The following is a 19,236-nucleotide window of genomic DNA, read 5'->3' as shown; positions in this document are numbered from 1 at the left end:
GACACTAAACCACATGCAAACAAAGACGAACCTCAAAGCCAAGGTCCCCGGACCCCTTTTCTAATTAAATTCCAGCACAGGTAGCTCCAGCACAGGCCTGCTGAGCTCATACACACAATACTTTCCCATCACAACTCATAAGCATGGGACTCACAGGGTATCTTCAGAAATGCAGCTTCTGTTTTGTTTTGTTTGAGAAAGGGTCTCATTGTGTAGCCCTGGCTTTCCTACAACTCGCTCTGTAGACCAGGCTGGCCTCAAACTCGCAGAGATCCTCCTACTTCTGCCTCCTAAGTGCTAGGATTAAGGGCATGTGCCACCGCATCTGGCTTTGGAGACATGCCTTGAGACAGCCACAGAGGAGGCTTCCCTATCGCAGGTCTGCTGCTGACCCTGAGAAGCAGTCATGTAGGAAGAATCAGTGTTGGCACCCGCTCTCAGAATGTCAATGCCAGAGGAGCTCAGGAATGGCTATCTTGTTAAAGCAGGAGCACAAGCAGGGTTACTTGTATTGAATGTTTATGTGGAGTGGCTCTTGCAGGGTGTGTGCATGCATGAGTGAGTGTGTGTGCTTGCGTGCATGTGTTTGTGTGTATGCATGTGCAGGCGTGCATTCGTGCGTGCGTGCGTGTGTGGCATGTGCATGCATGCATGTGTGTGTGTGTGTGTAGAAGGGGGGAGAACATGGAGAGAAAACCAAAACCTTTCTGGCTGTAGTTAGAGGAAACCTGGTTAAGGGTTAATAGAATACACGGCGGGAGTGGGGTGAGGTAGGGGAGTGAAGAAGGTGGATGGCTCAGTGGTGGAGAGCCCTGGCTGTTCTTCCAGAGAGTCTGGGTTCAATTCCCAGCACCCATATGGCCGCTTACAACTGTCTGTAACTCCTTTTCCAGAGGATCTGACACTCTCACATAGACACACATGCATGCAAAACTCCAAGGTACATAAAATAAATCATTAAAAAGGAGAAGACACAGAAACCTTACTGACTCTTCCAGACTTGTGACTAGATGAGCCAAAGTGTGGGAAAGCAGGTAGTGAGCATCGTCAAGCTGAGGGGAAGGACTCCGAGCTGAGACAGACCACAATCTCCCAGCTGTCCTGGAACTCTTCCAAGCCACACTTATGGGCAGCTCAGGGAGGCTGGCAGGATGCGGGAAAAGGTCAAAAAGACAACAAATTCGCCAGGCGGTGGTGGCGCACGCCTTTAATCCCAGCACTCGGGAGGCAGAGACAGGCGGATCTCTGTGAGTTCGAGACCAGCCTGGTCTACAAGAGCTAGTTCCAGGACAGGCTCCAAAAACCACAGAGAAACCCTGTCTCAAAAAACCAAAAAAAATAAAAAGACAACAAATTCCATAGGTGGAAATTAATTTGAAGACTGAGGATGAGGTGTGGGGAAGATAAGGTGAAGAAACTTCCAGAGAGTCTGGGAGAAGAGGAGAGCCCCTAAAGGTAAACCCTTCTGCCCTCTGTGACCCCCTTCCTGGAAGTGATGGGCAGGAGGTGGGCAGAGGACAGAGCTGCCCCGCCCCTCAGCCTACCAAGAAGCCTGGAAACCAAAGAGTGGACTAGAGGGTTACCATAGAGTGGACTAGAGGGTTACCATAGAGTGGACTAGAGGGTTACCATAGAGTGGACTAGAGGGTTATCAGCCGGCTAACAGACAACCTTCATTCTCTGTTACAGTGAGCCCGAGATCCATCCTGTTAGAGAGATCTGTCTATAGAGCCTGAGAAGCCTTTGAAATGCCCCTTATTTTAGGAAAAAAAGGGTGGCCAACAACAACTGCGACTTAAAGCAAAGATATGGCGGGGGGGGGGGGAGTCTCAGGTTTATTCCAGAAGTGCTGGACCTATCATAGTGAAGGAACTTCAAGACAACCCTGAGCTATGGCTGATGTCCTCTCTGTAATTCCGGGCCTGAGGCCTGAGACAGAAGGGTTTGCATCCTGGGCTATAGACAGTGAGTTCCAGTGTAAGACCCTGTCTCAAAAATAAAGCCAATGAAACAAGAAGGGGTAGGGCAGATCCTAGGCTGCTCTCAGGTTTGCCCAGAATTGGTCTCCAATTCCCTGGAGGCCTAATTGGACCTCTTTGGTTGCCAGGTAGCCAGTGATTCTATGAGCTGTGTATCACCATAGTTTTGTTTAGTAGAGGGGTCCCCAGAAGCCGTGGAGGTTCTGAAGGCTAGGGCCAGTCGGCAATTTCATAGCTTAGCCGCATCTTAGATTGTCTTCCAGGTTCTTATCCCTAATGCCCAGGCCTTGACTTCCAAGCTGGACTTTCACCAGGTGACACACATTAGTGCGTCAGAGCCAACTGGGATCAGCCTGGAACTAGACCTGCGCCTGATTCATCCAGGAAGCTGAAGCCACCCACAGAACAAAGCACCTTGACACCGCGGCTCCTACTAGGTTCGGAGCGAGAAGCGCCCTGGACAACAGAAGGCGGAGAGCAGCTCGTTTGGTCTCTCTCCTATTCCTGCTTGCAGGATTGCTTCATTTGTTTCCTTTGCCTGTCTCTGGGTCAGAAGCTGTTATTTTGTTTCCTTGGTTTGCTTTGGTGAAGGGGATTGCAGAGGGAATTGAGCTGTAAAAGACAAACAGTAGGAGCTTCTATTAGAAGGAAATTCCAGAAGTGGAACCAGTGTGGGTAGGAACTATATAGAATTAAGGAGTCACAGGTCGATGGGGCCACCCTCTCCCCAAGAGATGCCACCTGTCCATAGTTTAGGCAGACCCTGCTGTCTTCCTGGGATAGACCCTACAACCCTCACTTTCTGGTTCCTTGGCTCTTTATGGCTTTTGACACTAATTCATGGACATTCGAAGATCACTTGACTTTACTTCCAGCCCCTTCCCGACCTCCTAACAGCAATACAAAAAGCGTGGGAATTCCCTTCCCGAATGAAGCAACGGTGCAGCTTTAACAGAAAGAGGAGGGAGGAAGAGGGCGCTGACTCAGATTCTCTTACTATTGGCTGCCGCTGGGGATCCCACCTTAGGAATTGGCCTGGGCAGATCCCGCCTCCTCTTGTGATTGGCTCAGCCTGGGGCATATAACGGGGCCCGTTCGGCCTCCGCCTCAGTTGGAGGCACGCAGGGAACCGGCCTCCTGTCTCCGCGTGGAAACTTCAGGAGCGACCTCCTCCTCGCTGAACCTGAATCCCAGTCCCTTGGAGGCTGCAGCCATGAAGGAGAGACGGGCGCCGCAGCCGGTGGTGGTCAGATGTAAGCTCGTGCTGGTGGGGGACGTGCAGTGTGGGAAGACGGCGATGTTACAGGTGCTAGCGAAGGACTGCTATCCCGAGGTGAGCTAGCCGCCGGCGCGGGGTTGATTTCCACCTGCCCGGGAGAACCGTCTCCCCCACCCCCAGGCCGACCCACCCTGTCTGCCTTCTGGCTGAAGGACTGCCCTGCCTTGCTCCCCCTGAGACCTGACCCACTTCTGCCGCCCGGTCGGCTCCTCCTCACCTCTTTAGCCATCATATCCCCTCCCACTTTGCTTCATTCCTGGGACCGGGAGGCTCTGGAGGGCCTGGGCTTTATTCTTGACGCAGTACCTGCCCGGCCCTCCTGGAAGGCTCTGTGAGGGTGGCTTTAGGCATCAGGCTGCTGCTTTCCGCTCATCACCTGTGCCAGGGGACTAGAGGGCAGAAGAGAGAGGTTAGAATTGCCTTGTGGCTCTGAAAATGGGGCACAAATCTAGGGCTGAGAAGAAAATGTGAATGTATGTGTCTGCCGAGTCAGGATGTGGGGGGCTTGTCCCAGGCTGGGGAGCAAAAGCCAGTGCCTCTCCGGTCCTTTCCTCCTGTCTCACACAGTTCTTCCTGCCCCATGTATTCCCTTCCTCTGGCCCCTCATCACCTGACACTTGGGTGTTCCAGCGCCTGTGTGTGAGTGGCTGCTTGTGTAGTCAACGCTAGGTGTGGGTTCTGAAGGTGTGCGAGACCGAGGTGCGGGGTTCTGAGGGCACGCAAGTCCAGATGTGAATGTTTCCTCTCTCCTCGCAGACCTACGTGCCTACCGTGTTTGAGAATTACACAGCCTGTTTGGAGACCGATGAACAGCGAGTGGAGCTCAGCCTCTGGGATACTTCAGGTAAGACTGCAGCCGCAGTTCCGTCCTACCGCCACTGGCTAGCTGCAGCGGCTGCTTTTTTAGGGGAGAAAAATCGCCTTTGAGGACAGAGGTGATGGAAGAAGGAACGTAAAGATTCTTTGGCTGGGGGCATCGACTCTCTTAAATGATCCGGGAAGTGGCCAACAAACCTCAGGAGCCATTCAGGCCTCTAGTCTAGTTCCATTATTCAGAGGGCTGGGGAAGGGACACCCTGAGTACTTCCCAGAGCACCAAACAGGTCTTCCCCATTCTCACACACACTCTCTCTCTCTCTCTCTCTCTCTCTCTCTCTCTCTCTCTCTCTCTCTCTCTCCCCCCCCCCGCCCCTTCTCCCGCCCTCTCCCTCCCTCCCTCCCTCCCTCCCTCCCTCCCTCCCTCTCTCCCTCCCTCCGTGTCTCTCTCTCTCTCTCTCTCTCTCTCTCTCTCTCTCTCTCTCTCTCTCTCTCTCTCTCTCTCTCTCCTCTCTCTTTCTCTCTCTGCCTTCAGTTCTCTGGAGCAAAGTTAAAGGAGTGTTAGGATCCGGTGCTGATAGAGGCCACTGTGGTGGAGCAGAGAGCCGCCAGCTTTGGAGGGAATCTCGCTCTCCTGCGTTCCCTCTCAGGCCGCTGCTGTCTGCTTGCCGCAACTCAGTCCTTCCCATCACATGCTGCGGCTCAGTGGTGAAGCGATGCATCATCGCTGTTTGGGAGGGTGGGAAAGATGGTAGATGTAGGGCATGGTCACACTGGGGTTAGTGTCCCACAGAGTTTAAGCTGCTATCATTTCTCCCTGTACAGGATGAGATTGGAGGTGCCGGTCTTTCAAAAACGAGAAAGCAATGCTTTCCCCACTCTGTCCCAAGCCCTTAGAGCTCCGCTAACATTTGCTTTGCTTCTGAGCCCTTGCCACTTTCTCTACCCCAGTCCCTCTTTTTAACAGTCTGTCTCAGACATAATTAAGGAGTAAGAGCCAGCAATATGAGAAAGAAAAGAAAATCCATGCTTTACCAGAAAAGATGTTTTTTTAATGTGCTCAAGCTGAGTTTAAAGAGGAACTGTGAATCACTAAGGCTTTTCCTACGTGTGTAAAATGGACCACCCTACTTCTCTGAAGGAATCTTGTTCCTGTGCTCCAATTTTGAGTTCTGGCGATAAGGGATGGGTAAACAGAAAATGAAGACACTTTTTTAGCTTTCTCCACAACCTAAATTCCTCAGGCTGGTACATGGTCCTCCGTTGCAGTTCCAAGAGAGGGTTCTGTTTATCCCGGACTCTGCTATGCTGGCTGGATTGGACCAGAATGCAGCGTGGCTGCATGATGTATGGGTTTTTTCCTGCTGTACCCTCCCACCTCCAGTCTCCCTGGACCTTGCTGCGGCTCATCTCTTTTCATTAGTACCCTCCCTGCCTCTCACAGCCCTTGAATCCTGAGCCCAAATGGTGGAATATCAGCAAGTGTGATCTTTCTACCCCAGGTCACACCCTAGCCTCTCGTTTCAAAAGGATACAGGCAGCCAGTTATCCTTCTTTCGGATTAGGTTCCCGTAAGGACAGAGGAAATGACAGTGATGTGTGGGATGGGCCAGGGTTAAACCTGTTTCTCTTATTCAGTTGCTGGTTTTAGGGGAGGGGGATTGCTTAGAGCCAAAATGGAGACCAACTCTCCTCCCCCTCCCCCAGTACCGCAGCCTCAGTGCCGCTGTGGTCCAACCCCCACCTTACCTCAGAAAGAGATGGGGGTGGATTGCTGAAGGAGCAGGCAGCTATCCCAACTCCCCCTTACTTCTTTTTTTTTTATGACCGACACCCCCACCTCAGCTTGGATTCCCCCCAGTTTCCATGGTGATTGCAGTACAGGGAGAGGGGCTGCTTGCTATTCTAAGCACGGATTGTCTGGATCCCAAACCTGCTACTGTTCCTTCCTCAGGGTGTAGGGGGCCAGGCTCAGCTTCTAGTCCTCAGGGTGGAGGGGGCCAGGCTCAGCTTCTAGTCCTCAGGGTGGAGGGGGCCAGGCTCAGCTTCTAGTCCTCAGGGTGGAGGGGGCCAGGCTCAGTTCCTGGTCCTCAGGGTGGAGGGGGCCAGGCTCAGTTCCTGGTCCTCAGGGTGGAGGGGGCCAGGCTCAGCTCCTAGTCTTCACCCCATCAGACCCTGGGTTTGAGTGGCCTTCTTCCCCTCCTCCTCTAACTTCACAGCTATGGGGTTTTCCTGTCTTTGAGATCTGAGGGGTGGGAGCCACAGTATCCCCTCTGCCCTTTTCAGTGTAAGCTGACTTGGGTGGGAAAAAGGAGTAAACCTCCAATCCTGGGTGCTTTCCCGCCCCCATCAACCCCCTGAAGGTCTGACCCCAAGCTCAGGAATCAGGGCAGCCAGTTATGTAACAGGCAGGGTTAGTTCTTCACTGGGAGACCCTAGAGAAGAAGAGCTGAGCAGAGACTGAACAGCAGGCAGGCTCAGATGATGGAAAGGGCACCTGAACCAAGCCCTTGTCTCTCCATAGGCACCGACTGCCTCTTCTGGGACTCTGAATATGAGGAGATCTTAAATTAAACTCACTCTGGGAAACCCAGACAGGGTCTGAGTACACTCTACCTCATCTGCATTGCGCTCTTTTAAGATCAAGGGAAATGGTATTCCTGAATAGCCTTCTGGCAGGCGGTCATGTCCCGGGCTCCCATGCAGTAGTACTGTGGGGCTTAGCTTGGTGTTAAGGAAGAATTACCCTTCCCTAGGGACCCTTGGCCTTAGGCCTGTAGAGACTCACTCTCAACTCTTCTCCCTTACGCCAGGGTCTCCTTACTATGACAACGTCCGTCCACTCTGCTACAGCGACTCGGATGCGGTGTTACTGTGCTTTGACATCAGCCGCCCAGAGACTATGGACAGTGCACTCAAAAAGGTGAGGCTGTGCTTGAGGTGAGGGTGCACACTAGTCATCCTAGCTACTAGGGTTGCTGGAGCAGGAGAATCTTAAGCTTGAGTTCAGCTTGGGCTACAGAGCCAGTTCAAGACCAGGCAATTCAGTGAGACCCTGTCTCCAAATCAAAATCAAATCTGGCTGAGGATGGGTCTCAGTTGGCAGAGAGTGCTTCCCTAGCAAGAGCAAGTATGAAAATAAAGTCTATAGTTTCTCTCCAGAAGAACAAGAAGGAGCCTTGGCCTTCAACCCTCCTGTCTGTAAGCCAGGAGAGCAGTGTTTTTTCTTGAAGCCTCACCATTGCTAGGGCTCTGGGTTAAATCTGGGTTTCCTGCCTCTTAGCCTTCTGCTTTTTCCTTACCCTGTACTACTTTCCCAGAGGCCCAGCTAGAGGGAGAGAGGTGCTGAAGGCTCAGAGAATCTTCTGGTGGTGTGAGGAATGGGTCCTTTTGGGAGCAGCTTCTGTGGACCATGGTCCCAGGCCCACTGAGTCAGGCAGGTCAGGGCTCCACAGCTGGTAGAAGTACCTGGGTCTGAGTAGAAGCTCTGCCTGCCCTGAAACACTGTAGGAAGTGCCCAGGGACTTACTTAGCTTCTCAGGGAAGAGATTGCCTCGCTCCCCACACTGGCATTTCTCCTAAGGGTAAACAAGCCCTTAGAAAGAAGCTAGACCCATGTCTTCCCTGTGTGGCAAGGAGTGGGAGACTTGCCCTGTGTTCCCTGTGATGGCTGTGCTGTTGACTGAAGGGACAAGCTCCTGGGTTAGCACACTGGTGCCACTGAAGGCCTCATGGGCAGGAAGATGATGTAATTAGCGCAGCAGGCATACTGTGACTCAGACACGGGAAGACTGAGCTTCGATACTGAGTGATATGCTTGATGCTGCCAGCCAGACTCCTCCTAGTATTTGCCACTGACTTTCTCTCCCTTCCCTTCCCTTCTTGCTCCAACCCTCAGTGGAGAACAGAAATCCTAGACTATTGTCCCAGCACCCGGGTTTTGCTTATTGGCTGCAAGACAGATCTGCGAACAGACCTGAGCACTCTGATGGAGCTTTCCCACCAGAAGCAGGCGCCCATCTCCTACGAGCAGGTGTGTGTGTGTGTGTGTGTGTGTGTGCATGTGTGCGCATGCGTGTGTGTGCGTGTAGGTGTGTGCTGGGATGGGGTAGAGAAGGCTGTGGCGGAGGGCCTACATATGGCTCTCGACTAAACTCTGTCCGTATAAGATAGAATTGGTACTGGGGACTATCTATAAATGGCAAACTGTCACGTGGATTGGGGTAGAAGTTCTCGCTAACTTAGCTCCCTGCTATAGGATCACTTGTGAACTTCTCCTGTGTGTATGCCAGCAATCTTAAGGCTTTTTTTTTTTTTTTTGGTAAACCATATGCATCAGACTCATTAAAGATGCTTGTTAGCACTGGATGTAGTCTGTAATCCCAGAACTCAGGAGATAGAGGCAGAAGGATTCCAAGTTTGAGGCCAGCTTGACTAAATAATAAGGCATAGTCTCAAAAAACCAAAACTAGCAAACAAAGAGAAGTAATTGTTGGGATTTTGAATTCCAAGCTCCATGCTTAACCCTGGGAGGAAGATATGGACATCTGCATTTTTATAACAAACCCAAGGATAATTTTTAAATTATTTAATTTTGTGTGTGTGTGGCACATGTCATGCCCATGTGTGGAGGTCAGAAGCAGGTTTCGGGAGTCAGCTCTCCCCTTCCACCATGTGGGTTTTTGGGACTGAACTCAGGTTATTGATCTTGATGGCAAGTGCTTTTCTTTGCTGAGCCACCTCACTAGCTGCAAGGATAAATTTTAATGCACACAGAATGTCTGTTAAGATTTCCCATGAGAGTCAGCTGGGAGAACTCTTTAAAATACTGACATCAGCAGGCTGGCGAGATGGCTCAGAGGGCAGGATGCTTCACCACTAAAGCTTGAGGACTTGATTTTGATCCCTAGGACCCACGTGGTGGAGGGAGAGACATGACTTCCACAAATTGTCATCTGACCTCCACATGCGAGCTGTGGGAGGAGCGTGCATACGACACATACACTCACGTGGATAAGCATATGGGAAAGTTTTTTTTTTTTTTTTATGATAATGTTGAGACTGGGAGTGTGGCTAAGTGCATGGTTAGCATGCATGAAGTCCTGGATCCCATCACCAGTACCAAAGTCTAAGACCTAATGCCTGTGCCATCCCCAGACATCACGCTGTACCTGGTTTTTTAAAATGTCATAGGAGAGGGCTGGAGAGATGGCTCAGTGGTTAAGAGCATTGCCTGCTCTTCCAAAGGTCCTGAGTTCAATTCCCGGCAACCACATGGTGGCTCACAACCATCTGTAAAGAGGTCTGGTGCCCTCTTCTGGCCTGCAGACATGCACACAGACAGAATATTGTATACATAATAAATAAATAAATATTTTAAAAAAATGTCATAGGAGATTCTGGCTTACAGCTACCTTTATGAAGAACTGGCAGAGCCTGGCAGTGGGCTGTCATCTGGAATGACCCTGCGGAGTGACACACTGAATGCCATGGTGTTTCCTGTATGTTTTAGACCATTGCATTATTGACCACAATGCACCCTTCCCACAGGGCTGTGCCATAGCCAAGCAGTTGGGCGCAGAAATCTACCTGGAGGGCTCGGCTTTTACCTCAGAGAAGAGTATCCACAGCATCTTCCGGATGGCATCCATGGTGTGTTTGAACAAGCCTAACTCAGTGCCCCCGAAGAGCCCTGTCCGCAGCCTCTCCAAGCGACTTCTCCACCTCCCCAGTCGCTCTGAACTCATCTCTTCCACCTTCAAGAAGGAAAAGGCCAAAAGCTGTTCCATCATGTGAAGTTGGAGCCAGAGGCGGGGGAGACAGCCCCCCACTTCCTCCCTTGGGGTGCAGAGGCACGGGGAGAGGGAGGATGAGACAGTTAAAGACCCAGGATGTGACTTTTTCAGATGGCCACAGTGAGGGCTCAGGAGACAGGAATGGAATTGAAGAAGCCAGGCCTAGCAGGAGGGCCTGACATTAAGTGAGAACCATCACACCCCAAGCCAGGCAGTAGGCTATGGAGGGAGCAGTTGCCCCAGTGTCTCCTACTCCAGAGGAAGGAAGGGTATTGGGGGACTGGGGACATGCTGGCCTCACCTTCAGCACCATGCTCTTCCACATAGCATTCCCATGCAGGCGGGGGATGGGAAAGGCCCTTGAGCTCTCCCCGTCCCCTCTGAGAAGTGGCAATGGACTGGACAATGGGAAAGCTTAGCCCAGATGCTTCATAACTGAAGCCAGGAGGGCAAGGGCTGACCAGAGCTGGGAAGGAAACCTCATCTTTGCATAGCCCATGCGTCATAGAGAGGTGACATCATATATTCACACGCTTCTCACGGAAGTCCCCAGGGCCCAGGGGAGAAGCCCCAGACCCCCTTCTCTTGCAGAATGTGGGGGTGGTGGTGCTGCAGGGGCAGGACTGATGGTGGTCAGCAGACTTTCCTGCCCTCAGGGCGGTACGGTTGGCATTTGTTTTCTAGACTCTTGTCTTTGGAATTTTGGGGGGGTTGTTTCAATCTGTTGTCTGTTCTGTGTTTAAAGAGGAGAACCTATTTATTAATGAAATATAACATATAATGAAGCTGATTGTTTTTGTTGTTCTTTGATTTTTGGCAGCTGATGATCAGGGAAATGCTGGTTTGGACACCTTTCTGTGGGTTTGAGTGATTGCCTCTACGGTGCCCTAGCACCTTGTCCCACTCCTCCCAAACTCACTCACAACGTGCCAAGCTGAGGAATAGCTCCTTAGCCCCGGATTAGGGCTGCTGCCCCTCAGAATGCTGATGCTGTAGGCAGGAGAATGTTTTTTTTGTAAGGAGCTATCTTCTGTAGTGTGTGATATTCATCAGCATCCCTGGCTTCCCTGGTTCTGGACGAGAGTAACAATGCTCCAGTTGTCACAGCCAGAAATGTCTCTAGATGTTGCTGAATGTCCTCTGGATAAAATCACTTCCTGTTGAAGGCAACTGCCCTAGACCAGTGGCTCTCAGCCTTCCTAATGCTGTGACCCTTTAATCCAGTTCCTCGTGTTGTGCTGACCCCAACCATACAATGATTTTGTTGCTTCTTCACCACTGTAATTTTGCTACTGTTATGAATTATTATGTAAATACCTGATGCATAGGATATCGGATGCGCAGCCGCCAAAGGGGCCTCAACCCACAGGCTGAAAATCACTGTCCTACAGAGACTGAAGAAGAAAGAAAGCTCACCTCAGAAAAAAGGGCTCAAGATGCCGAGTCCCACGGCAGTATTGCATAGGCTGGTTCAAAACTCAGCAAAATCTGGGATTCTCATTTCCTGAGTTCAAGGAGAACTTTGTTATTGATGTTCCAATTCTAGTGTTCACTGATGGTAGCTCAGGGATTTTAACATCTCCTCCTTAGTGACACATAGCTCTTGCTGTCCAAGGTTCATAGAATAGTAATAGAGATTAAAAGTTATTATGGGGGCTGGAAAGATGGCCCGGTGTTAAAGATCACAGGTCTGTTCCCAGTACCCACACGATGACTGACACCTGTCTGTAAGGGCAGTTCCAGAGGATCTTATGCCGTCTTCCAGCCTCCGTGGGTACCACATGCATGTGGTGCACACATAGACAAAACACCCATATGCATAAAATTAGAAAATCTTTTTTAAAAAGTTACTACTACTAGGTATGATGCACACTTGGAATCCCAGTATTTGAGGGGTTGAGGCAGAAGAATTGTGAATTCCAGGACAGTCCGGGATATGATATAGCAAGACTTTGTCTCTAAAAGTTATTATGCATCTGCTTTAAAAAAAAAAAAAAGAAAGATTTCCTTTTATTTTCAATTGTGTGTACATGTGTGTGTGTGTATATAGATGTGTTCATGTGTGAGTGCACGTCCCTCAGAGTCCCCTGGAGCTTGAGTTAACAGTTAATTATGAGTTGCCCTATGATGTGGGTGGTAGGAGTTGAACTCAGTTCCTTTGAAAGAGCAATAGATGCTCTTAATTGCTGAGCCACCTCTCCAGCCCTGTTCTATGCATCTGCCTTAAATCATCAAATTTATCATAGCCTTGCTAAGTGTCAGAGCACTTTATTCTCTGTGATGAGCTTTTCAGGTACTTCCCATTTCATCATACAGGCAATGAGGTTCAGAGAGATTAGCATGCCCGAACTGTGCAGCTATGGAGTGTTAAAACATGGCTGGGTGGTGGTGGTATTCTTTAATCCCAGCACTCAGCAGACAGAGGTAGGCAGATCTCTGTGAGTTCGAAGCCAGCCTGGTCTACAGGGTAAGTTTCAGGACAGCCAGGGCTACACACACACACACACACACACATATACAAAAACAAAACAAAACAAAAAAACCCCTGTCTCAAAAAAACAACAAAATGGATACAAATCCAGAAAGTCTAGCTCTAGAACATTTTTTTTGAGACAGTATCTCACTCTATAGCCACATGGTGACCTAGAAGTCACAAAGATCTGCCTACTTCTGCCTTCTGAGAGCTGGTATCAAATGCGTGCACCACCATGCTCGGCTGCTGTAGCCCAGGATGGTTTCAAACTTGCTACGTACTTGACAAGTATGTAGCAAACTTGAGAAGATGACCTCTACCTCCCAAGTGCCGGGATTGCAGGGCTGTGCCACCACATCCGGCTACCAAGCCTGGCTTTGAAATGTGCACTTGAATTTTTTTTTAACTTTTCTCTTCTGTCCATTCTCCTCCTTCCCAGCTTCTTTCAGTCTTGTTCTCTAGAGCTCTTTCCCTCTTTGAGGAAGGGTCTTTATAGTGATATATTATTTATGTTTTATAAATAAAATTTGCCTGGTGACCAGAAGAGAAAACTAACCCCATTCTATACATCTGCCTTAAATCATCAAACTTAACCTCTATGCTGTTATGCATAAAACAGTTATTTAATTATACAGGCAAGGAGGTCCAGAGAGATTAGCACGCCCAAACCGTGCAACTATGGGGCGTTAAAACATGGAGCTGGATGGTGGTGGCGAGATAAAACTAAGCCACTAGAGGCCAGACAGTGGTACTACACACCTCTAATCCCAGTATTTGAGAGACAGAGGCAGAAGGATCTCTGTGAGTTCAAGGCTACCCAAGATCAATGCAGAAACAGATTCAGGTGGTGATGGCTCACCCCTTTAATCTCAGTACCAGAGAGGAATATAAGCCAGGATGAGTCAAAACTCACTCTTTTTTTTTTCCGTCTGAGGGTTTCTTAGAGGTAAGAGCTCACTAATGGTTGGCTGCTTTGCCTCTGTGCTCCTCAGATTGAACCCCAATATCTGTCTCTGGGCTTTTATTAATCATGCTACATGAATTAACTAAAAACTCTTTTGCCTGAGGCCTTTTAGCCACTCGCACAGGCTAGAGCTGCACATGGAGCTCCAACCTACACCCAGCCAGGCTTTCTTTTCTTTTTTCCCCCAAACTTTGAGAAAAAGTTGGGGATTTTCCTGTTGTAACCTCTCTGAAACAGTCTCCAGCTGCCACCCGAATTCAGAAGCACCTGGGCTCCAAACTGATTGGTCCCCCCGCCCCCCACAAATGATTCCCCCCAACAATCCCCTGTGCATTTTTCAGAGTTGGCTTCCTCCACCGCCTCTCTCTTTCTGTCCACCGTGGGTTTTGGGCTCTTGCTGAACCCCCTTCTCCAGCTGCTACCAAACTAGGTAACTGCCTTGAAATCCAGGCAGTCTTTTACTGATCTACGCAGCAGCAATAAACCTCACATCTTCACCAACATCGTCAGCATATTTGGGAAGACAATTAATTGGGGCTGGAGAGATGGCTCAGAGGTTAAGAGCACTGGCTGCTCTTCCAGAGGTCCTGAGTTCAATTCCCAGCAACCATATGGTGGCTCACAAGCATCTATAATGGGATCTGGTGCCCTCTTCTGGCAGAACACTGTATACTTAATAAATAAATAAAATCTTAAAAAAAAGACAATTGGGAATTCTTAAAGGGAGGAATTAGTTAAAAGAGAGATTTTTTTCCCCACATTAAAAAATTGGAGAAACCATTATAATGGAGGGATTTGGGTCTCTGTATGATAATATGCTAGATAATTTGAAAATGGAACAATTTAATGAGAGGATATCTAATTTAGATGGGCTTTATGTAATGTCAATTGGAGCATTATCATTTTTGTCTTATCACTAAAAGCCTTGGTTAATCTGAGTGCTAAGATACAGGCCTTAGAAAAACCTAATAAAACAGATCACAGAGATATCAAATCAGACAGAAGAATTTAATGGAGAACCAATTTCAGCATTGCATTTTATGAATAGAGAAGAACAGCCTAAGGTTTTCAGACAACCAACTTTAATATATCCACTAACCTTACAGGAATTGCCAAATAACAAAGGCTCTGTTACAGCTAACTGAACTCCTGTGCCAGTGTTAGATTTAAGGAGATTCAAGCAAGCAATGGTCTCATATGGCGTGCATTCACCTTTTGTGAAGCAAATGTTAAACCCATGGTCATTTTGTAATGACTGGATAGAGTTGGTTAAAGCTCTTTTAGAGCCAGGTCCACAATTACAATGGAGTACCTGGTTCAGAGAAGGGGCTAAGATTATTGAACAACAGAGTAAAGCTAGAGGTAGAGAAATCTCCCAAGATCAAATTCTTGGAGAAGGAGGTTATGCTACTGTAGAAAGGCAAGCTGTATGAGTGCTGGAGAGATGGTTCAGTGACTGAGAGCACTGACTGCTCTTCCAGAGACACCAGGTTCAATTCCCCACACCCACATGGCAGCTAGTAACTGTGACTTCAAGATCTGACACCCACACACAGAGACACAAGCAGGAAAAATGCCAATGTACATAAAATAAAATAAATACATTATAAAAATGAAAGACAGGCTGCATACGATGACCACATCCTGGATTTATGACATGCAGCAGCTTTGAGACATAATTTATGCTTGAGACATAATTGGAGAAATAGAAAAGAAAATAGAGTCATTTTACTAAAGTTATACAGGGCCCAAAGGAAACCTTTACAGATTTATTACAAAGATTGACTTTAGTATAAATAGAATGATATCAAATTCAGAAGCTAGACAAATAATAATTGAGTCTCTGACTTTTGAGAATGTCAAATTTTTATGCAAAATGATAATTAGGCCATTAAAGGGAAGGCCAGCACCTTTGGAGGAACGGATCTATGATACAATTAATATTGAATCTCACAAACATGATGATGTATGGATCGGAGAGGTGATTTCCAGAGGTTTGAGGAAAAATCAAAATGTCAAATGTTATAATTATGGCAAACAAAGTCACCTTAAAAGGGATTGTAGACAGGGCATTTATTTTTTTTTAAGATTTATTTATTATGTATACAGTGTTCTGTCTGCATGTATGCCTGCAGCCCAGAAGAAGGCACCAGATCTCATTACAGATGGTTGTGAGCCACCTTACAGTTGCTGGGAATTGAACTCAGGACCTCTGGAAGAGCAGTCAGTGCTCTCAACCTCTGAGCCATCTCTCCAGCCCTAGACAGGGCATTTCTAGAAATGATTTTTTTTTTCTAAGAATAATCCATTCAAAATGCCCCTCCCTTCTGGATTATATAGAAGATGTGGCAACAGCAGGGACTGGACTAATGAATGTAGGTCAACCAGGAATATTCATGGTAATCTTTTGCCATCAGGGAAACTCTGTGAAGGGCCTCTTGCAGGCCCCTATGCCAAATCCAGTTCAGTTGCTTCCTGCCATTTTAGAGAAAACTCCTTCCCAGAGCAATTAAAGAAACTAATACCTACTGTAAGAAATTATATGATTCTGGATAATAGAACAGCTCTAGAAGAGAGAACAAAAAATTCAGGAGAAACCATAAAAGGAGTATTTTGGCAAACTTATATAAATGAACAAAGACCAAAATTAAAAATTTAAAAAATGATGTTACTGAAGTTCTGTTAGACACAAGTGTTGATATAACAATAATTTCATCAAAATCTTGACATCTAAATTGGCCTCTTCAGGATGTAAATGTTCAGTTTTCAGCGGTTGGAACTCTGCTTTATCTCAGGTAAAGCAGAGCATGAGATGGGTCAAATGTATAGGGCCAGAAGGGCAGAGAGGAATATTAAAACCATATGTGGTTAATACAGCAATAAATTTGTGGGGATGTGATTTGTTACAGCAGTGGAATACTGAGATTAACATTCCCCAATCTTAGGGAAAAAACCCATAAATTAACATATATTTCTGGGGAAAATAATAGAAGGTTTTATAAACAGTCATGACCATTCAGGTTGTACAAGAACAGGGCACAACAGCTGCTGATCTTCCAAAGGCACCATGTTTAAAATGGTTGACAGACAAACCTGTAAAGGTTGCTCAATGGCCTTTAACAAGCGAGTACCTGCAGTCTTTAGAACAGTTGGCACAGGAGCACCTAAATGTTCAGCATATTGAACCAACCAGCCCTTGGAATTCTTCTGTATTTGTTGTTAAAAAGAGATCTGGAGGGCTGGAGAGATGGCTCAGTGGTTAAGAGCATTGCCTGCTCTTCCAAAGGTCCTGAGTTCAATTCCTGGCAACCACATGGTGGCTCACAACCATCTGTAGTGAGGTCTGGTGCCCTCTTCTGGCCTGCAGACATACACACAGATAGAATATTGTATACATAACAAATAAATAAATAAATATTTTTTTTTTTAAAAAAGAGATCTGGAGAGTGGAGAATGGTCTCAGATGCAAGAGCTTTAATAAGGTGAGTCAGCCAAGGGGCTCTCTACAGTATGGAATTCCTTTGCCTTCTCTATTGCCTAAAGGATGGCCTCTTATAGTTATTGCTTTAAAAGATTGTTTCTACACCATACCTTCACAAGAAACGAACAGAGAAAAATTTGCCTTCACAGTACCCACATTTAATAATTTTTAACCTGCTAAAAGATATCAATGCAAGGATCTCCCACAGGGGATATTAAATAGCCTCAACTGTAGGGCCCAAGGGTCTACCCCTGCTCCTGTGGTTTATTTTGAGGACAGTGTCTGGTCAGCCAGCTAAAACATTCTGTTTGTTCCTGTGCTCCCTCTGTCCCACCTGGTGATCAGCTGTAGGGCATTGTTTGCTCCATCTTGGGTGTGGCAATTTCCCACCTGCCTGGGAGTAATTCCTTGTGCAGCAGCTAGGCATATAAGGAACTTCCCAAGGTTGAGTAAACACAGTCTGGTGATCTCCTTTCAAATGACCCAGGTCTCTTGTGTGTTCTTTCAATCTCCAGGCCCTTGCCCTGCTCGCGTACAGTACAATGGCACACAAACTGTACTGAGAGGGTAACGCAGATGCAGGTGTTACACTCAACCTGTGTCAATATTTATGTCAGCCATTGAAAATGATATGTAAGCAATTTCCTAAATCTATAGTTTACCATTATATGGATGACATTTTGCTTTCTGATTCAAATGTAGATATGTTAGAAAGAATGTTTGAAGAAGTAAAGAAAATTTTGCCTTTTGGGGATTACAGGTTGCTCCTGAAAAATTACAAGGAGGAAATTCTATTAATTATTTATGCTATAAAATAGCTTTGCAAAAAATTAGGCCCCAGGTTAAGTTGGTGAGAGCAGTCAACAGTGTCGTAGAGACACCCTCAATTCTCATGGCTGAGCAGGGATTTAACCACCATGTCGAGCAAAAGGGCAAACACCAAAACCACCAAGAAGCACCCCCAGTGTGCAACATCCAGTGTGTTTGCCATGTTTGACCAGTTTCAGTTCCAAGAGTTCAAAGAGGCCTTCAACATGATTGACCAGAATTGGGATGGTTTCACTGACAAGGAGGACTTGTATGACATGCTTCCCTCAATGGCAAAAAATCCAACTGATGAATATCTAGATTGGTGTAGGAGGTCCTTCTGTTTGTGTGTTGCTTTCATTGGTTAATGAATAAAGAAACTGCCTTTGCCTAGCTGATAGGGCAGAACTTAGGTAGGCGGGGAAGACAGAACTGAATGCTGGGAGGAAGAAAGTGGAGTGGAGAGACACCATGGAGCTGCCAGAATCAGACATGCTGAATCTTTCCTGGTAAGCCGCTGTCATGTGGCGATACACAGATTAATAGAAATGGGCTAAATCAAGGTGTAAGAATTAGCCAATAAGGCCGGGCGGTGGTGGCGCACGCCTTTAATCCCAGCACTCGGGAGGCAGAGGCAGGCGGATCTCTGTGAGTTCGAGACCAGCCTGGTCTACAAGAGCTAGTTCCAGGACAGGCTCCAAAACCACAGAGAAACCCTGTCTCGAAAAAACCAAAAAAAAAAAAAAAAAAAAAAAAAGAATTAGCCAATAAGATGTTAGAGCTAATAGTCCAGGCAGTGATTTAATGAACACAGTTTCTGTGTGGTTGTTTTGGGGCTAAGCTAGCCGGGTGGCAGGGACGAACAAACAGGCCGTCACCTTGCAACACTAGATGCCATGATGAATGAGATCCCAGGCACCATCATTTTCACCAAGTTTGGCGAGAAGTTGAATGGCATAGATCCCGAAGGTGTCATCAGAAATGCCTTCCCTTGCTTTGATGAGGAGATGACTGGCACCTTCCAGGAGGATTACCCGAAGGAGTTGCTGACAATCATGAGCCACCAGTTCACAGATGAGGAAGTGGATGAGCTATCCAAGGAGGCCCCACTGACAAGAAGGGGGAATTCCAACTACACTGAGTTCACACGCGTCCTCAAGCACAGGACAAAAGACAAAGACGACTGAAGAACTTCAAATTCCAGCCAGCTGTTCCCTGTTACCACTTGAGGGGTATTGCTGAGATTTTTCTCCTAGAACCCCATGCATGCCCTACCTTACTGCTTTTTGCCTTTCTTGCTTTGTATTTATATATTCTCAGTCTCTTTGGGCCACACGTATTTTTATAATCAGACTGGAAATGGGACATTCTGTCATTATCTGACTAGAAAATAAGGTAACATAACTTACAGGCAGTCTTGTCCCTCCTGTGTAATAACGGCAGACTGCACAGAGTCAATATGTTTTTTCAGAGAAAGTTATCCACTCAGTTTTTTCTGAATGATAATTAAACTTTCTGATGAAATAAAAATAGACCCCAAAATGTGCAAATTAGGAGAGATTGATTGCGGACTCTTAATGACGTCCAAAGATTACTAGGAGACATTTCCCATCTACGGCACACTATTGGGATAGGTCCTGAT

General features: G+C 47.3%; 2 protein-coding genes across 3 annotated transcripts; both read left to right on the top strand.

Moving 5' to 3' along the window:
• Positions 1-3,101: 3,101 nt before the first annotated feature.
• Positions 3,102-10,648, top strand: Rnd1 (Rho family GTPase 1). Its single transcript, XM_057792076.1, has 5 exons — positions 3,102-3,312; positions 4,015-4,102; positions 6,888-6,997; positions 7,973-8,107; positions 9,625-10,648. The coding sequence occupies exons 1-5, from the start codon at positions 3,193-3,195 to the stop codon at positions 9,868-9,870; spliced, it is 699 nt and encodes a 232-aa protein (XP_057648059.1). The 5' UTR covers positions 3,102-3,192; the 3' UTR covers positions 9,871-10,648.
• Positions 10,649-17,698: 7,050 nt separating this feature from the next.
• Positions 17,699-18,781, top strand: LOC130888922 (myosin regulatory light polypeptide 9-like). Of its 2 annotated transcripts, none has more exons than XM_057792312.1 (2): positions 17,699-17,921; positions 18,486-18,781. In XM_057792312.1, exons 1-2 carry the CDS (start codon positions 17,705-17,707, stop codon positions 18,779-18,781), a joined length of 513 nt encoding a protein of 170 aa, XP_057648295.1. In that variant the 5' UTR covers positions 17,699-17,704. The 2 variants fall into 2 exon arrangements, with proteins under 2 accessions (XP_057648295.1, XP_057648294.1); XM_057792311.1 differs by having other exon boundaries at positions 17,705-17,887; positions 18,602-18,781.
• The last annotated feature ends 455 nt before the right edge of the window (positions 18,782-19,236 follow it).

This window comes from Chionomys nivalis, chromosome 17 (genome assembly GCF_950005125.1).
Source record: "Chionomys nivalis chromosome 17, mChiNiv1.1, whole genome shotgun sequence".
NCBI lineage: Eukaryota > Metazoa > Chordata > Mammalia > Rodentia > Cricetidae > Chionomys > Chionomys nivalis.
The sequence above is the reverse complement of the archived record's forward strand: the minus strand, read 5'-3'. Positions and strand labels throughout refer to the sequence as shown.